We start from the raw sequence: 18325 nt of genomic DNA on the forward strand, positions 1-18325 counted from the left end.
AGACTGATGCTGAAGACGAAGCTCTAATACTTTGGCCATCTAATGGGAAGAGTTGACTCATTGGAAAAGACCCTGATGCTGGGAAAGTTTGAGGGTAGGAGGAGAAGGATGACAGAGATGATATGGTTCGATGGTATCACAGACTCAATGGACATGATTTTGAACAAACTCTGGGAGATGGTGAAGGACAGAGAAGCCTGGCGTGCTGCAGACCATGGGGTTGCAATCAGTTGGATATGACTGAGAGACTGTAAAACATCAGAATGTTCACCAAGGATACATAGTGAGCAGGAATTCACAATGACCCCTACAGAGCTGAGAAAGAAGGTTATTCTTTAAGAAGTTACAGTGCTAGCATCAAAATAAAGGAAAAAAATTAAAAAAAAAACACAATTGACCTTCACATTTGAGCAGGGATTCCCCCTCTTTAAGGAGCTCTGTTGATATGTATGCAGATAAACACTGCACATTAGGGAAGGAGGAGGTCCAAAAAAGCACAGAGAGAGAATTTTAGATTTACTTTTTCCTTGTGCTGCCTTAAAATATACATTTTATTTCATCAAAGTATAAAAGTATTTTTGCCTATGGTAGGCAGAATGTCAATGTCCTAATGCCCAGCCCTTGAAGATATGTTAAATTACATAGCAAAGAGAAATGAAATTTATAGGTGGAATTAAGATTGCTAATCTGCAAACCCTCAAATAAGGAGGCTATCCTGGATTATCTGGGCAGGACCAGTATAATCCAAGGGCCCTTCACAGCAGAACAGATAAATTGAAGAGAAGAGTCAATAGGAGATATAACTAAGGAAGAATGGTCAGGAAGATGCAAAGTTTTTGGACTAGAAAGTGGAGAAAGGGGACCCAAGGAGTGTAGGTGGCTCCTGAAAGCTAGAAAAGGCAATAGAACAGGTTGTCCCCTGGAGGCTCCAGAAAGGAATCCAGCCCATCTGACATCTTGAACTTAGCCCATTTGAACTTTAAACCAAGAGGACTGTAAAATAATAAATCTGTGCTGTTTTAGGCCGCTAAGTTTATGATACTGTGGCCTAAAATTTGCTAGCAAATTATGTGGCCTAGTTTGCTACAAAGCCACAGAAAACTTATATGTATCCTAAGTATCAATATTGGCTATCTGGCAGAGATTATTTGTGTTATAATATTTACTATACTGGGCTTCCCAGATGGCTCAGTCGTAAAGAACCTGCCTGTCAATGCAGGAGATGCAGGTTTAATCCCTGGGTTAATGCAGGTGAAGATCCCCTGGAGAAGGAAATGGCAACCCACTCCAGTATTCTTGCTTGGAAAATTCCATGGACAGAAGAACCCAGTGAGCAGCAATCCATGGGCTCACAGAGTTGGACACAACTGAGTGACTGAGCATGCACACACTATTTATTATAAAGCAATATTTTAAAAAAATACAGTAGAGACAGTCTTACCCTTCTTTTTATTAAAAGATATTTTTTCTTTACTTTTGATGCTGAAGATTTCAATATGTGTTCTATAAATAACACAACTTTGTTAGGTCTAAAACCTAGCTTGTCATCTTTCCAGAGAACTAGCCTGCTGTCCTGATAGCCCTCTATCTGCTCATCATCCCACTCTTCTTTGGGGTGATATGGGTTTAGAATCAGTCCCCAAGCTCAGCCTTCATATTTTTCAAACCCAGCTCATATTCATTTCCATAGCCTTCCTCTGACTTCATCGCACTGGGTCTGTGACAGCTATACCTACCTGGCCTTTTCTGGCTTCATCTTTCCTCACTCTGGTCCATTCTCTAGAACCAAGAAAATATTCCCAAAGTAAATTTTTTATCCTATTACTCTCTGCCTCCAAATCCAGCTTTGGAATTTCATTTCCAAAAGACTCACATTTCAATTTTTCCAATTCAACCTTTTCATTTCTTCTTTCTTTTGCCACAAACTAATTTTTGACTCCAAATTTATTATTCTTTTAATCATACCACATAGATTTTACAGATGGAAGAATTCTTATCCTTATAGCCTATTCTCATGTCCTGGATCATTTTATCTGTTTATAGAGGCTTTGATTCAAATGGTACTTTAACTCAGACCGAGAGTGCTTATTGTGTTGTCCAGAATTTAAAACTTTAGTTTTTTAGTTATTCACTGTAAGTCAATTGATAAGACTATGAATATAATTGTTCAAGTGATGGGTTTCTATAAGTACATTAGTGCCAGACTTTGGAACTGCAGAGGACCAGTTAGTGAATATTTTAAGCTTTGTGGTCCAAGATGCATAACCAAAGGTATTATGCAGGTATATGCATGAAATCAAAGATGTGTGCACTTATATAGTAAAAGAGGAAACAAAGTTCACAAATTTTTATTGATAAAATTGAAAATAAAATAGAGCTTTTCTCCTCTTGGGTTGGAGGATAATATTTTATTTAATTGAGGTTCAGAATTGTTCTACCTGGTCACTCAGATGGTAAAGAATCTGCATACCATGCAGGGTACCTGGGTTCAATCCCTGGGTCAGGAAGATTCCCGGGAGAAGAGATTGGATACCCACTCCAATACTCTTGCCTGGAGAGTTCCATGGACAGAAGAGCCTACGGGCTACAGTCTGTGGGGTCACAGCTGGACACAACTAAGCAAGTACACTTTCACTCTCATCTCCAGTATTCATCTGTGCTGACTCTTCATGAGATTTTATGTATTTCATCTTGAAAAGCAATTTATCACACACATGCTGCTAAGTCACTTCAGTCGTGTCCGACTCTGTGCGACTCCATAGACGGCAGCCCACCAGGCTCCCCCATCCCTGGGATTCTCCAGGCAAGAACACTGGAGTGGGTTGCCATTTCCTTTTCCAGTGCATGAAAGTGAAAACAGTGAACTCACTCAGTTGTGTCCTACTTGTAGCGACCACGTGGACTGCAGCCTACTAGGCTCCTCTGCCCATGGGATTTTCCAGGCAAGAGCACTGGAGTGGGTTGCCATTGCCTTCTCCTATCATACACATAGGTATGCAAAATACTATCAGTCCACGAGTATGGATTCTACTTTTTCAGTCATTTTTTGGAGATCTAGTAACCCAGTCACTATATTAATATTTCCGTTTCGAGAACTTGGGTCCTATAGTCCATGGTGAGATTTTACCTTGTCCCTTCCTATATGCTGCTGTCTCTTAGCCCTGGCTTGGCATTGCTAGCACCACTCCCACCTGGACAGCTTGTTCTAGATTCAGCTCCAGTTTGAGAACTTCACTTGCCAAGGGCAAGCTAGCATCTGTGCTTCCTAAACCCATTTGCCTATATGGTTAGCCTTTTCCTGCATTTTTTCATAATAAGCCCTCCTTGAATTTGGCCACCTTCCCATCCATCCCTGCTATTATTTTATTTGAAGTCTCCCTATCTTGATGGACCTTTTCCTGTTGTTGGACCTAAGTCTAATATAAACCTCACCTCCACCACACTCAGTGTACCTAGTTTCTCTGAACCTTCCCAGTTCTGTTTGTCCAACTGCCACCCAAGCTCAGGTGGGAGAACCAGGAAGGGCAGTTGATGTTGGCAGGCCCCTGGGGCTTTCCCAACACATTAACCAGGGTGCTTACTGTGATTTTAGAAAATTCCCAGAATTCTGTGCACGCAGGGACCTTGTAAAATTTAAAAATTATTTATGATTGGTGGGGGATGTAGTGGTAGCTGCCTTCTAGAATACGAGGATTCTAAGCACTAGAACATACAGAGTGAAGTTTTCATAATCCAGAAGGTGGAGATTATTCTAAAATGAAGGGAGAAAGAATAGTGAGACTTCCAGTTCCACAGACAGAGAAGCTTGGTGGGCTACAGTCCATGGGGTGCAAAGAGTCAGATACGACTAAGCAGGCACGCATGCACGCATACAAGATTCAAGTAAGTTAGTGCAGGTTCAGATGACATAGGCAGTCTAGTCCAAAGTCTAAACTGCATGAAGATGTGGATCTGGCTGATGTCCAGTGCTTAGGAGAACTGTTAGGAAGTTTCCAGGACTCGAGAGACTCAAAAGAGGTTGGAGCTTAAGATTCAGTTAGGAGAAATGTTATAACAGAAAATATGACTGGAGGTTAGGCAATGCCAATATCTCTACTGTACACATTTGTACATGCCCCAGGTAGATTCTCTGAGGCTTACTTCTGTCAAGCTCTGAAGACCTAAGATATTTCTCTATTATAACATCCAACAGTTATAGGCATGGAGATAATCTGAGATCAACTTACAAAATGAAGAACCCAATGCCGAGTCTTTTACTTTGAAACAGACGTAAGACTTTATCGGAGGTCTCCTGACTTCCTTGTCTGGTCTTTTCTTGTGTTCTCAAGGTTGAAAGGGCTTGAGAAACAAGAGAGAAAGAAGGGAGAATGGGTGTTCTGGCAGTGTGGGAGATTAAACAACTGGTTACCATAGCCTCGCCAAGCTGACATACAAAGCAAACTATAACAGAGAGGAAGATAAAGGTGGGAGCACTGAGAACCAGACTCAAAGAGAGTAGATGGTCTTAAGTGCAAATGTGCTTAGTCACTCAGTCGTGTCCAACTCCTTGTGACACCATGGACTGCAGCCTGCCAGGTTCCTCTGTCCATGGCATTTCCCAGGCAAGAATACTTACTATGGCTTACTATGCCCTCCTCCAGGGAATCTTCCCAACCCAGGGATCGAACTCAGGTCTCCTGCATTGCAGGCAGATTCTTTACCAATTAAGCCACCAGGGAAGCCCCAGAAATCCAGAAAAAAAAAAAAAAGCTTATAATTACTAGGTGAGTACCTAAGTCCTAGGAATAGGATTTATAGTCCTAGGAATATCTTGCTTTTGAGACAAATTGTGATGTAGGCTTAATCTTTTTTTTATATAATAAGTATGTCATAGCGCAACAATAACGACAAAATACCTTGCTGTGGGAATCTGAGAACCTGTCAGAAACCTACTTCTGAGAGATCACTCACCAAGGTGGTCTGAGCAGATGACCAAGTCCCTCAGGTCTGTTAGCTTTATCTGTAGGGGATTCCCAGGTGGCATCAGTTGTAAAGAACCCGCCTGCCAATGCAGGAGACATAAGAGACAGGGGTTCTATACCTGGGTCAGGAAGATCCCCTGGAGAAAGGCATGGCAACCACTCTAGTATTCTTGCCTGGAGAATCGCAGGGACAGAGGAGCCTGGAGGGCTATGGTCCATAGGGTTGCACAGAATCGGACACAACTGAAGTGACTTAGCACACACACATGTACAATTGGCAAGTTTGATTAGAATCCAGAGTGAATGTTTTCAGGAGAGAATTCAAAAGTGCATATAGGACTCAAAGCAAAGTGTTTTTAGACTAATCTTGACTACATTAAAAAAAAATCACTAGGAAGGATATTTAAATATACTGCTTCCTTTGTCAAAACTCCAGAAGATTTTAATTCAATCAATGTGGAGCCTGGGCTTCATAACTTAAAAATTAAAATGAAAGAGCTACTTTGGGCAATTCGAAGTTTACCCAGTACCATTTGCCAAAGATATTCAAATATGGTTTTGCGCATTTCTGAATTTCTAAAGACCTGGTGGTTCATTGTGGTCCATGGAAAGAACTCCACAAGACCCTGAATTAGATTTTTTCAAAGGACAAAAAGAACAGTTGTCTACTGCTGCTGCTGCTAAGTCACGTCAGTCGTGTCCGACTCTGTGTGACCCCTTAGACGGCAGCTCACCAGGCTCCCCCTTCCGTGGGATTCTCCAGGCAAGAACACTGGAGTGAGTTGACATTTCCTTCTCCAATGCATGAAAGTGAAAAGTGAAAGGGAAGTTGCTCAGTCATGTCCGACTCCTAGCGACCCCATGGACTGCAGCCCACCAGGCTCCTCCATCCATGGGATTTTCCAGGCAAGAGTACTGGAGTGGGTTGCCTTCTCCGACAGTTGTCTACAGTGTACAGAAAATGAACTTTCATCTCATGACACTATTGTTATTACAGCTTTTTTTTTCACTGTCTTAACTATCCAATCATTAAAGAGCTGCGCTCTTTCCAAACATTTAAAAGCCAGTCACAGTGATGTAATTCATGCAGTTTCTCTTTGCCCGACTAGAAAAAGGAAAATCAGTCTGCTGTCTTCTGGTGGAACAGGTTTATTTAGCTAACAGAACAATGCAATCTACACTGAGTTTAACAACGGAAGAAACTGTTAAGAGAAAGACTGTTAAGAAGTACAAAATAATTTGTATTGTAAGTACATTTTAATATTTTCACCTTTGTAGTTTGTGGCAAAAGGTACGGGTATGACTCTAGGATTGTATTTGTTTGTGTTGCAATTTAAATAAGAAGTTTTAAGTAACTGTGTTCAGTTTATCCCTGACGACAACTCTAAAGCAAAGTGAAGGATTTAAATCACATTTTGCAAATAAGAAATTTGCATAGCAACAAATTAATATTTGGTCAATCTAAAAAACTGGGATCTGTAGCAAAATACTTAGCAGCACTGATTTTACCATGATTATAATTATAATTATCTCCCAAGTCACCTTTGTGCCTCAGTATGTTAAGACCAGAGGGTGAGGAATGAAAATCAGTGTCTTCAATTCTTTTCCAGTTCTTGATTTTGTGCCATTTAACTTCACTCCTAGGGATGGTCTCTTTCGCCTGTTTTCTCTTTCTAGTTCTTTTTTTCCGTAAGATCTCCCCTGTCCTAAAACAAAAACTGTCCTTGATTTTATTACATTGTCTTTTCTTTTTACCATCGAGCTCCAACTCTCTTCATTGCCTCAGTTTTCTCACCAGCCAAGCGTTTTCTATTCTCTAGTTTTAGGGTTGTTTTTTTTTTCTGCACTGAAGTTGCCTCCTCAAAAGTCATTATTTCTTCTCCCCTGTCCTTCTCCCTGCTAAGTCTCCATAACAACAGTACACAGATATTGTGGAGTAATTTCTCATTTTGAATTCTCTCCCCTTGCTTTCATGATGACATTGAAATTCCTGTTTTTATCACTTTTCTCCTTATCTAAATTATTTGTTTATTTATCTTTCTTCTCTTTGGGCATTTCACCAAACACTGTGTGAAGATCTTTTCCTTGGGGACTCTAACCTTATTCATTTAAGATTTAAGAGTGTATTCTCCACCAAGAATTCCGCATAAGCCACTAGTTCTCACCTCTGACTGAGTTTCAGTCCTAAGTTAGCAAGTACCTTCTTGCCCTTCCTCCAGCATCTACCTTACAGTCAAAATTATTTGCATGATTTTCTCACAACTATTTCCTGCAGTTTTCTCCTAGATTCCCAATTTTACTTAATGCCATCACCATTTTCTCTTTCATGCAAGCATTGTTTGGAAGTGTGAGTGAAACAATGTGTGTAAGTATTGAGCTCAAAAACTGTAACTAAGGGAACTCTCAAGATATCCCTTTTTTTTTTCTGGGAATTTTGACATTTTTTATTCTGGGAACTTTTAGCTCTTATGCCATTTATCATACTTATCCTAGCTTATAAATTCAGGGAATTATCAATTCCTTGAGAGCAAATCTTGTTCGTCATGTATTTCCCTTCTTTGTATCCTTTTAATGGTTTATCATCACACATAAATAGAAGATCAATATTTTAAAATCATAGTTTCAACCGTACTATTTCTAGATTTTAGTAAAAGTTGTATTAAGAAATTTAAAATGTACCTGTGTTTCTAGCATTCTGTATTCAGTCAAGCTAAATTTAAATGTTGGTTTCTCAGTAATTTTTGGAGTTCAGAGTACTCCCCTCTACAATTTGTAGATAGCATAAGATAGTTTAAGATATATTTGCACCTTAATATCAAGAAACTTGTTCAGAGTTACATAGTTAGAGTCATGATTATACAAGATTGAAAATGAACTTTCTTACCCTTGAGGCTTCCCAGGTGGCTCAGTGGTAAAGAATTCACCTGCCAGTACAGGAGATACAGGAGACTTGGGTTCGATCCCTGGGTCGAGAAGAGGAAATGGCAACCCACTCCAGTATTGTTGCCTGGAGAATCTCATTGACAAAGGAGCCTGGCAGGCTACAGGTCCACGGGGTCACAAAGAGTCAGACATGACTGATAGTTTTAACGACAGCTACAGCAACAACAAAAGACAGCTGCTGCTGCTGCTAAGTCGCTTCAGTCGTGTCCGACTCTGTGCGACCCCAGAGATGGCAGCCCATCAGGCTCTCCTGTCCCTGGGATTCTCCAGACAAGAACACTGGAGTGGGTTGCCATTTCCTTCTCCAATGCATGAACGTGAAAAGTGAAAGTGGAGTCTCGAAGTCGCTTATTTTTCCAGCAAGTTCGAATGGTAAAAGAACCAAAAATAAGGTGTAAACTGAAATGTAGCTGACTCTGACTCCTGAGGTTCATCATAGGAAAGTGTCCCAGTGCATTTTTGCTTTGTAACATTTTAGGCTTAATCTAAATCTGTGGCTTTTGAGAATGAAAATAAGGGGGAAAGTGCTAATGGTGTTATTTAATAACTGTTTATATTCACTTTTCTTCTTCATCTTCTCTACTGAATAAACACCTGTTGGAGGTCACTGACCTTGGGCTAACTTTGAAACTTCACATGGGAATTGTTTTCATAGTATTTAACATGCTTCCCCATCCTTGAATTCATTTCCATTTTAAAAGTTAGATGTGTTAATTTTTAGTTGATTTCCAAAAGGCAAACAAACAAACAAGTCTATACCTTATGTAGGGTCTTTATTGTCAAAAGCAAATTTTGATACTGGTTTTTTTCTTTCATTAAAGTGATTTTTTTAAAAAAATAACAAATTTCATAAAATACTTTCCTAATTTCAACTAAGAAAATACACAACTTGAGAGTCGCAAGGTAAGTTTTATTTGATGCAAAATGAGGGCTGCAGCCCAGTAGAAAGAACCTCAGATAGCTCTGAGAGATAGCTCCAAAGAGGCAGTGGGGTGAAGGGGGTTGTTGTTATTCAGTCGCTCAGTCAAGTCCAATTCTTTGCTACCCCATGTACTGCAGCATGCCAGGCTTTCCTGTTCTTCTACATCTCTCTGAGTTTTCTTAAACTTATGTCTGAGTTTGAGTTGGTGATACCATCCACCATCTCATCCTTTGTTGCCCCCTTCTCCTGTCTTTCCCAGCATCAGGGTCTTTTCCAATGAGTCTGTGCTTTGCATCAGATGGCCAAGGTATTGGAGCTTCAGCTTCAGCAACAGTCCTTCCAATGAATATTTAGGGCTGATTTCCTTTAGGATGGACTTGTTTGATTTCCTTGCTGTCCAAGGGATTCTTCAAGAGTCTTCTCCAGCATCACTGTTTGATAGCATCAATTTTTGAGCACTCAGCCTTCTTTATGGTCCAGCTCTCACATCCATACATGACATAGATTTGACTTATGGACCTTTGTTAGCAAAGTGATGTCTCTGCTTTTGAATATGCTAAGTTTATCACAGCTTTTCTTCCAAGCAGTATGACTACTGGAAAAAACATAGCTTTGACTATGTGGGCTTTTGTCAGCAATGTAATGTCTCTGCTTTTTAATATGCTGTCTAGGTTTGTCATAGCTTTTCTTCTAAATGTCCTTTAGTCTTATGGCTGCAGTCACCATCTGCAGTGATTTTGGAGCCCAAGAAAATAAAATCTCTCACTGTTTCCACTTTTTTCCCCATTTGCCATGAAGTGATGGGGCCAGATGTCATGATCCTAGTTTTTTGAATGTTGAGTTTAAGCCAGCTTTTTCACTCTCCTCTTTCACCTTCATGAATGGAAGGAGAAGTTCAGTGCTATTAAGCACTCATTTTACAAAAGATTTTCTGTTAGTCATAAGGAACTCATCTAAATATGAAGAGATGCAGGGATTAGAATCCTGAAATCAGTTTCTGAAAATAGCTAGGTATCTAAAGACCTGCTCCACCAGATTCTCTGGAGCGCGGAGTGCCTCACTCCGCCCTGAACTCCCTCAGGGAGTGTTAAAGGTCAACAGCTGCAGCAGCACAGGGTTCACCCTCCCACAGAGTCAGATGGCACATGCCCTCGTCGTTCACTCGCTGGCAATGCTCTTGGCAAGTGCCAGTTTGTGAAAGTGTAAGTGTTGGTTGCTCAGTCTTTGTGATTCCTGTGGACTGTAGCCCATCAGGCTCCTCTGTCCATGAAATTCTCCAGGCCAGAATGCTGGAGTGGGCTGCTATTTCCTTCTCCAGGGGAATCTTCCCAATCCAGGGATCAAACCTGGGTCTCCCACGTTGCAGGCAGATTCTTTATTGTCTGAGCCACCAGGGACGCTATTTTGTAGTTGATATAAGTAATCTGTGTACCTAATTAATTACTTAAGTAAACTGTGTATTCACGCTCTATCATCCAGGATACTTATCATTGGACTTGATGGGGAAAGAGGTCAGTGAAAAGAATTCTCTTTAATTTATATCACAGTTTAATTTCAGTCATAGTATGAAGTCCATTACACTGAAGAGCTTTGTCAGCATGGTGATAACAATTATATACACAATCTTTAGTCAATGACTTCCAGATTACCCTAAAACATTTGTTTGCTATATAGATCAAAGCAGGTAACTTGCTAGTTAATAGTTTGGAGATTATATTTTTATATGTTAAATATATTCAGAGGAGAGTGAAAAAGTTGGCTTAAAGCTCAACGTTCAGAAAACTAAGATCATGGCATCCGGTCCCATCAGTTCAGTTCAGTTCAGTTCAGTCGCTCAGTCATGTCCGACGCTTTGCAACCCCATGAACTGCAGCACTCCAGGCCTCACTGTCCATCACCAACTCCCGGAGTTCACTGAAATTCATGTCCATCGAGTCGATGATGCCATCCAGCTATCTCATCCTCTGTCGTCCCCTTCTCCTCCTGCCCCCAATTCCTCACTTCATGGGAAATAGATGGGGAAGCAGGGGAAACAGTGGAAGCAGTGGCTGACCTTATTTTTCTGGGCTCCAAAATCACTGCAGATGGTGATGGCAGCCACGAAATTAAAAGACGCTTATTCCTTGGAAGGAAAGTTATGACCAACCTAGAGAGCATATTAAAAAGCAGAGACGTTACTTTGTCAACAAAGGTCTATCTAGTCAAGGCTATGGTTTTTCCAGTGGTCATGTACAGATGTGAGAGTTGGACTATAAAGAAAGCTGCGTGCTGAAGAATTGATGCTTTTGAACTGTGGTGTTGGAGAAGACTCTTGAGAGTCCCTTGGACTGTAAGGAGATCCAACCAGTCCATCTTAAAGGAGATCAGTCCTAGGTGTTCATTGGAAGGACTGATGTTGAAGCTGAAACTCCAATACTTTAGTCATCTGATGCAAAGAGCTAACTCACTGGAAAATACCCTGATGCTGGGAAAGACTGAGGGCAGGAGGAGAAGGGGACGACAGAGGATAAGATGGTTGGATGGTATCACTGACTTAATTGACATGGATTTGGGTGGACTTGGGAGTTGGTGGTGGACAGGGAGGCCTGGCATGCTGTGGTTCATGGGGTTGCAAAGAGTTGGACACGACTGAGCGACTGAACTGAACTGAACTGAAATATCTTCACTATTTTCTCATGATCAGAAACTCTGTTTCCTGGAAATGAGGTAGTTCATGATTTCAGAGTTTTGGGATACTTTTAAATAAATAAGGCTTCCTTTGTGGCTCAGAAGGTAAAGAATCTGCCTACAATGCAGGAGACCAAGGTTTGATCCTTGAGTTGGGAAAATCCTCTGGAGAAGGGAATGGCAACCTACTCCAGTATTCTTGCTTGTAGAATTCCTTGGAAAGAGGAGCCTGGTAGGCTACAGTCCATGGGATTGCAAAGAGTTGGACAGGACTGAGTGACTAAAATAAATGAATCATTTAAATAAATGATCTCCAAACATGTATCTAGTTAAGAAAGGAAAGTGTGCAAAGATAATTGGCCCCCTTGGTTTCGTTTTTACTTTAACTCAATTTGGGGTTAAACCAACTGGGATTAATGTATTTGAATTTAAAATCTGTAATCAATGGTATTTTAAAATTCTGGTATTATGAAAAGCTAGCACACTGCGCTCCCTTAACAATCACTGGGAGAGACGGGGTATCTGGATTTTTGTATATTTTAATGAAATTGTAAAGGTCACATTTTTAAAAATTTTATGACAGGTCCTTCTCATTTTGTTGGTGGCTGTGTCACTTGCATTAGGCCTGGTGGCTGGACTCAGACGACCAGAAGAGCAAGGTACACCCCTCAGCATTTCCGCAGAATGTTTTTTTCCTTCTTTCTCCTCACCTTCACTATTAGAACTTGGACTTGCCCCCTCTCTCCTGCATGTAGCTCTCCCCCTGCTAGGCTCCTCTTTCTCCCATACCCCATTTTTCTGTGGTTAGCGCTATCCATTGCCACTTCTGGACTTTCCCCTTTGACCTCATCTCCCTTCTTATTTGAGGTTCATATCATTCCAGTTTTTCCCCACTAACTTTTCATCACCTTTCTAGAGGACTTTGGTAACTGGATCAAAGGTTCCTTCTCTCCCTACTCCTACTGTATCATTAATACCAGATGATAAACTCGGCCCTGAAAGTCTTAGTTGCTTCACTCCCAGGACCTCTAGCCACCACATTTGTACTTGACATCACGTTAATATTACCCTATCCTTGAAATCTAGTTATTTCTTGGTTAAGCAGTGCCACTTTCTTGAAATAGAGTGCACAATAAGAGCTTCACAATTATTATTATTACTTTTGTCATAAGAAGCAAAGAAAAAATAAATTCATGGCTCAAAACATCAAAACACCTCACATGTCTTTTGCCATATCCTATTAGTATGTAAGAGTAAATAAAGCATTTATAAGTGACTCTATAAATGCACTTTATGTGTATTTACTATAATCTTGCTATGTGTTGTTTAGACACTTTTACTCAGGGAAAGTATTGAAAGGTTGTTGCTGACACACGAAAAGATGCTGGGATTCTTGGCCTCTGGAGGAGAAGAATTCAATCAGGGCCAGAGACGAGGCTTGATCACTCAGAGCTTTGTGTAATAAAGTTTTATTAAAGTATAAAGGAGATAGAGAAAGCTTCTGACATAGACATCAGAAGGGGGCAGAAAGAGTACCCCCCTTGCTAGTGTTAGCAATGGAATTATATACTCTCTAATTAGTTATTCAGTTCAGTTCAGTTCGGTTTAGTTCATTAGCTCAGTCGTGTCCAACTCTTTGCGACCCCATGAATCGCAGTACTCCAGGCCTCCCTGTCCGTCACCAACTTCCGGAGTTCATTCAGACTCACGTCCATCGAGTCAGTGATGCCATCCAGCCATCTCATCCTCTGTCGTCCCCTTCTCCTCCTGCCCCCAATCCCTCCCAGCATCACAGTCTTTTCCAATGAGTCAACTCTTTGAATCCAAAGAATGTCTGGAGGTTGTTAAGACCTCACTAGACCTACTCCCATAATTTACATTTTAAGATAATAGGATTAGCCAGAAAGTTTTTTCCAGCGACTGTCCTCAAGCAGGATACATTATTGTTATGTAATCCTAAGGAATGTAGAGAGGAAAGAAGTTTGTCCTTTATTCCTCCTTGAACACTCCAGACCCCTCTCTCCTTGGGGACGCCTAGACTTTTTATCAACCTGCTTAGAAAATGACTCTCTCAGTATGAGGTCAAATGTTAGAGAATTTATTCTCCTTTTTCATTTGGTTGATCAGCTTCTAATGTGACTCCAGTGGAGAAAGTCTTATTGCTTCTTTATTTGGAGATCCTTGGTGATGTTAACTGGCAATTTTTCAACATGTTTTCAGTTAATTTACAGACACACAGCTCCCCCCATGTCACATGGGAAGGCAGTGGAACTGAGAGATGGGCATTGACTAGAAAATGCCCATCTTTTCTGGTCATTTTGCTGCTATGTTTCTGAGCTGCAGTACCAGTCCTAGATCTAGCAAATGTTGGCAGGCCATTTTGGTGGTATTATTCTGATGTTAGTGCATACAAGTGGGCATCAATTCTTGGTTATTTCCTCCCGCAAATCACGTAACTTAATTGCAAAAGGCAATAGTAATCTCTGAACAAAATCTCCAATTAATCCAGCTCTTTCCATCCCTTCCTTATGTTAGTACAGCTATTGACAGGCTCCCCAGAGTCATTGTTCCTCATTCTCTTCCTTTCATGTTGGTCCCTCAGGGCTTACATGCCATCTTTCCCCTCACCCTCTTGCCCAGGGGATTGGCATTTAACACTGATCCCTCTTTGCCAGCTTCCTTAACATAGTCACCCCCTCATTCTTCCACCACAAGTCTTGTTTTATAATCCCCAACTCTTGATCATTTTCACCATTTTCTGCTCTAATTGACCTACTTTTCATAGGCAGTATTTTTTTTTCAAGTGCAAGTTTTTAAACTAGTTTTTTTCTAGTTTGAATGACAATTTTATCATTTTTTTTGTGCACATCCTTTTTTTACTTGTTTTCAACAAATAAGCACTGACTCTGTACTCAGTGCTATTCTAATTACTGGGGATATAGTGATACAAGAAACAGACAAAAATCCTTCAAAGAGTTTACATTCTAGCATGGAATACAGACAGGAAAAAAATATGCAATATATATTATATATATTATGATAGAGAAAGTGCTAAGCAATAAATAAAACTGAAAAGGGGAACATGAAATATAGAATCAGGGAAGGTAAGAAGTATATAATAACTTTTGAGTAAAGAGCTAAAGGAAGTGGGGAAGAAACAAGGATATTTTGGCAAAGAACGTTTTAGGCATGAGAAAATAGCAAGTGCTATTCTTGCCTGGCATGTTCTATTTAAAGAATAACAGGAGATCAGTGAGCTAGAACTAAAAGGACCAGAGGGAGGGTAGTCATAAAATGAGATCAACCAGAGTCAGATCATAGAGGGGATGGTAGGTCAAAATATGGGCTTCAGCTTTCATTGAGAGTGATGGGGATTGATTGGAGGTTTTGAGTAAAAGAATGACACGGTGGTGTTTGCATTTCTTTTTTTTTCTTTTTAGTTTTAAAAGGTTTGTAGTTTTTCTTTTATTATTTTTGTTTCACATACGATATTATACATGTTTCAATGCCATTCTCTCAAATCATCCCACCCTCTCCCTCTCCCACAGAGTCCAAAAGACTCTTGTATACATCTGTGTCTCTTTGCTGTTTTGCATACAGGGTTATCGTTACCATCTTTCTAAACACCACATATATGCATTAGTATACTGTATTGGTGTCTTTCTTTCTGGCTTACTTCACTCTGTATAATAGGCTCCAGTTTCATCCACCTCACTAAAACTAATTCAAATGTATTCTTTTTAATGGCTGAATAATACTCCATTGTGTATATGTACCACAGCTTTCTTATCCATTCATCTGCTGATGGACATCTAGGTTGCTTCCATGTCCTGGCTATTATAAACAGTGCTGCGATGAACATTGGGGTACACGTGTCTCTTTCAATTCTGGTTTCCTTGGTGTGTATGCCCAGCAGTGGGATTTCTGGGTCATAAGGCAGTTCTATTTCCAGCTTTTTAAGGAATCTCCACACTGTTCTCCATAGTGGCTGTACTAGTTTGCATTCCCACCAACAGTGTAAGAGGGTTCCCTTTTCTCCACACCCTCTCCAATATCTATTGCTTGTAGACTTTTGGATCGCAGCCATTCTGACTGGCGTGAAATGGTACGTCATTGTGATTTTGATTTGCATTTCTCTGATAATGAGTGATGTTGAGCATCTTTTCATGTGTTCATTAGCCATCTGTATGTCTTCTTTGGAGAAATGTCTGTTTAGTTCTTTGGCCCATTTTTTGATTGGGTCGTTTATTTTTCTGAAATTGAGCTGCAGGAATTGCTTGTATATATTTGAGATTAGTTCTTTGTCAGTTGTTTCATTTGCTATTATTTTCTCCCATTCTGAAGGCTGTCTTTTCACCTTGCTTATAGTTTCCTTTGTTGTGCAGAAGCTTTTGATTTTAATTAGGTCCCATTTGTTTATTTTTGCTTTTATTTCCAATATTCTGGGAGGTGGGTCATAGAGGATCCTGCTGTGATGTATGTTAGAGAGAGTGTTGTCCCTATATTCTCCTCTAGGAGTTTTATAGTTTCTGGTCTTATGTTTAGATCTTTAATCCATTTTGAGTTTATTTTTGTGTATGGTGTTAGAAAGTGTTCTAGTTTCATTCTTTTACAAATGGTTGACCAGTTTTCCCAGCACCACTTGTTAAAGAGATTGTCTTTACTCCATTGTATATTCTTGCCTCCTTTGTTAAAGATAAGGTGCCCATAGGTGCGTGGATTTATCTCTGGGCTTTCTATTTTGTTCCATTGATCTATATGTCTGTCTTTGTGCCAGTATCATACTGTCTTTAGGGCTTTCTATGTAGAGGATCATGTCATCAGCAAACAGTGAGAGTTTTACTTCTTTTCCAATCTGGATTCCTTTTATTTATTTTTCTGCTCCGATTGCTGTGGCCAAAACTTTCAAAACTATGTTGAATAGTAATGGTGAGAGTAGGCACCCTTGTACTGTTCCTGACTTTAGGGAAAATGCTTTCAATTTTTCACCATTGAGGATAATGTTTGCTGTGGGTTTGTCATAGATAGCTTTTATTATGTTGAGGTATGTTCCTTCTATTCCTGCTTTCTGGAGAGTTTTATCATAAATGGATGTTGAATTTTGTCAAAGGCCTTCTCTGCATCTATTGAGATAATCATATGGTTTTTATTTTTCAATTTGTTAATGTGGTGAATTACATTGATTGATTTGCGGATATTGAAGAATCCTTGCATCCCTGGAATAAAGCCCACTTGGTCATGGTGTATGATCTTTTTAATGTGTTGTTGGATTCTGATTGCTAGAATTTTGTTGAGGATTTTTGCATCTATGTTCATCAGTGATATTGGCCTGTAGTTTTCTTTTTTTGTGACATCTTTGTCAGGTTTTGGTATTAGGGAGATGGTGGCCTCATAGAATGAGTTTGGAAGTTTCCCTTCCTCTGCAATTTTCTGGAAGAGTTTCAGTAGGATAGGTTTTAGCTCTTCTCAACATTTTTGGTAGAATTCAGCTGTGAAGCCATCTGGACCTGGGCTTTTGTTTGCTGGAAGATTTCTGATTACAGTTTCAATTTCCGTGCTTGTGCTGGGTCTGTTAAGATTTTCTATTTCTTCCTGATTCAGTTTTGGAAAGTTGTACTTTTCTAACAATTTGTCCATTTCTTCCAAGTTGTCCATTTTATTGGCTGATAGTAATATCAGTTGATAATTGCTGATAGTAGTCTCTTATGATCCTTTGTATTTCTGTGTTGTCTGTTGTGATCTCTCCATTTTCATTTCTAATTTTATTGATTTTATTTTTCTCCTTTTGTTTCTTGATGAGTCTGGTTAATGGTTTGTCAATTTTATTTATCCTCTGAAAGAACCAGCTTTTGGCTTTGTTGATTTTTGCTATGGTCTCTTTTGTTTCTTTTGCATTTATTTCTGCCCTAATTTTTAAGATTTCTTTCCTTCTACTAACCCTGGGGTTCTTCATTTCTTCCTTTTCTAGTTGCTTTAGGTGTAGAGTTAGGTTATTTATTTGACTTTTTTCTTGTTTCTGGAGGTGTGCCTGTATTGCTATGAACCTTCCCCTTAGCACTGCTTTTACAGTGTCCCACAGGTTTTGGGTTGTTGTGTTTTCATTTTCATTCATTTCTATGCATATTTTGATTTCCTTTTTGATTTCTTCTGTGATTTGTTGGTTATTCAGCAGCGTGTTGTTCAGCCTCCAAATATTGGAATTTTTAATAGTTTTTCTTCTGTAATTGACATCTGCTCTTATTGCATTGTGGTCATAAAAGATGCTTGGACTGATTTCAATTTTTTTGAATTTACAAAAGCTAGATTTATGGCCCAGGGTGTGATCTATCCTGCAGAAGGTTCCATGTGCACTTGAGAAAAAGGTGAAATTCATTGTTTTGGGGTGAAATGTCCTATCAATATCAGTTAGGTCTAACTGGTCTATTGTATCATTTAAAGTTTGTGTTTCCTTGTTAATTTTCTGTTTAGTTGATCTATCCATAGGTGTGAGTGGGGTATTAAATTCTCCCGCTATTATTGTGTTTTTGTTAATTTCCCCTTTCCTACTTGTTAGCATTTGTCTTACATATTGTGGTGCTCCTATGTTGGGTGCATATATATTTATAATTCTTGTATCTTCTTCTTGGATTGATCCTTTGATCATTATGTAGTGTCCTTTGTCTATTTCACAGCCTTTGTTTTAAAGTCTATTTTATCAGATATGAGTATTGCTACTCCTGCTTTCTTTTGGTCTCTATTTGCGTGGAATATCTTTTTCCAGCCTTTCACTTTCAGTCTGTATGTGTCCCTTGTTTTGAAGTGGGTCTCCTGTAGACAACATATATAGGGGTTT

The 18325-nt window shown here is 39.7% G+C and overlaps 1 protein-coding gene across 1 annotated transcript in view; it reads left to right on the forward strand.

The window, feature by feature from the left end:
* Nucleotides 1–6002: 6002 nt before the first annotated feature.
* Nucleotides 6003–18325, forward strand: part of ENPP3 (ectonucleotide pyrophosphatase/phosphodiesterase 3) — an 89748-nt gene continuing 77425 nt past the window's right edge. The window contains exons 1-2 of the mRNA XM_069599260.1: nucleotides 6003–6207; nucleotides 12077–12152. Of these exons, the coding sequence (XP_069455361.1) occupies nucleotides 6046–6207; nucleotides 12077–12152 (238 nt within the window). The 5' untranslated portion in view covers nucleotides 6003–6045. The remainder of the gene's footprint in view (nucleotides 6208–12076; nucleotides 12153–18325) is intronic.

Source organism: Ovis canadensis, chromosome 8 (genome assembly GCF_042477335.2).
Source record: "Ovis canadensis isolate MfBH-ARS-UI-01 breed Bighorn chromosome 8, ARS-UI_OviCan_v2, whole genome shotgun sequence".
Taxonomy (NCBI): domain Eukaryota; kingdom Metazoa; phylum Chordata; class Mammalia; order Artiodactyla; family Bovidae; genus Ovis; species Ovis canadensis.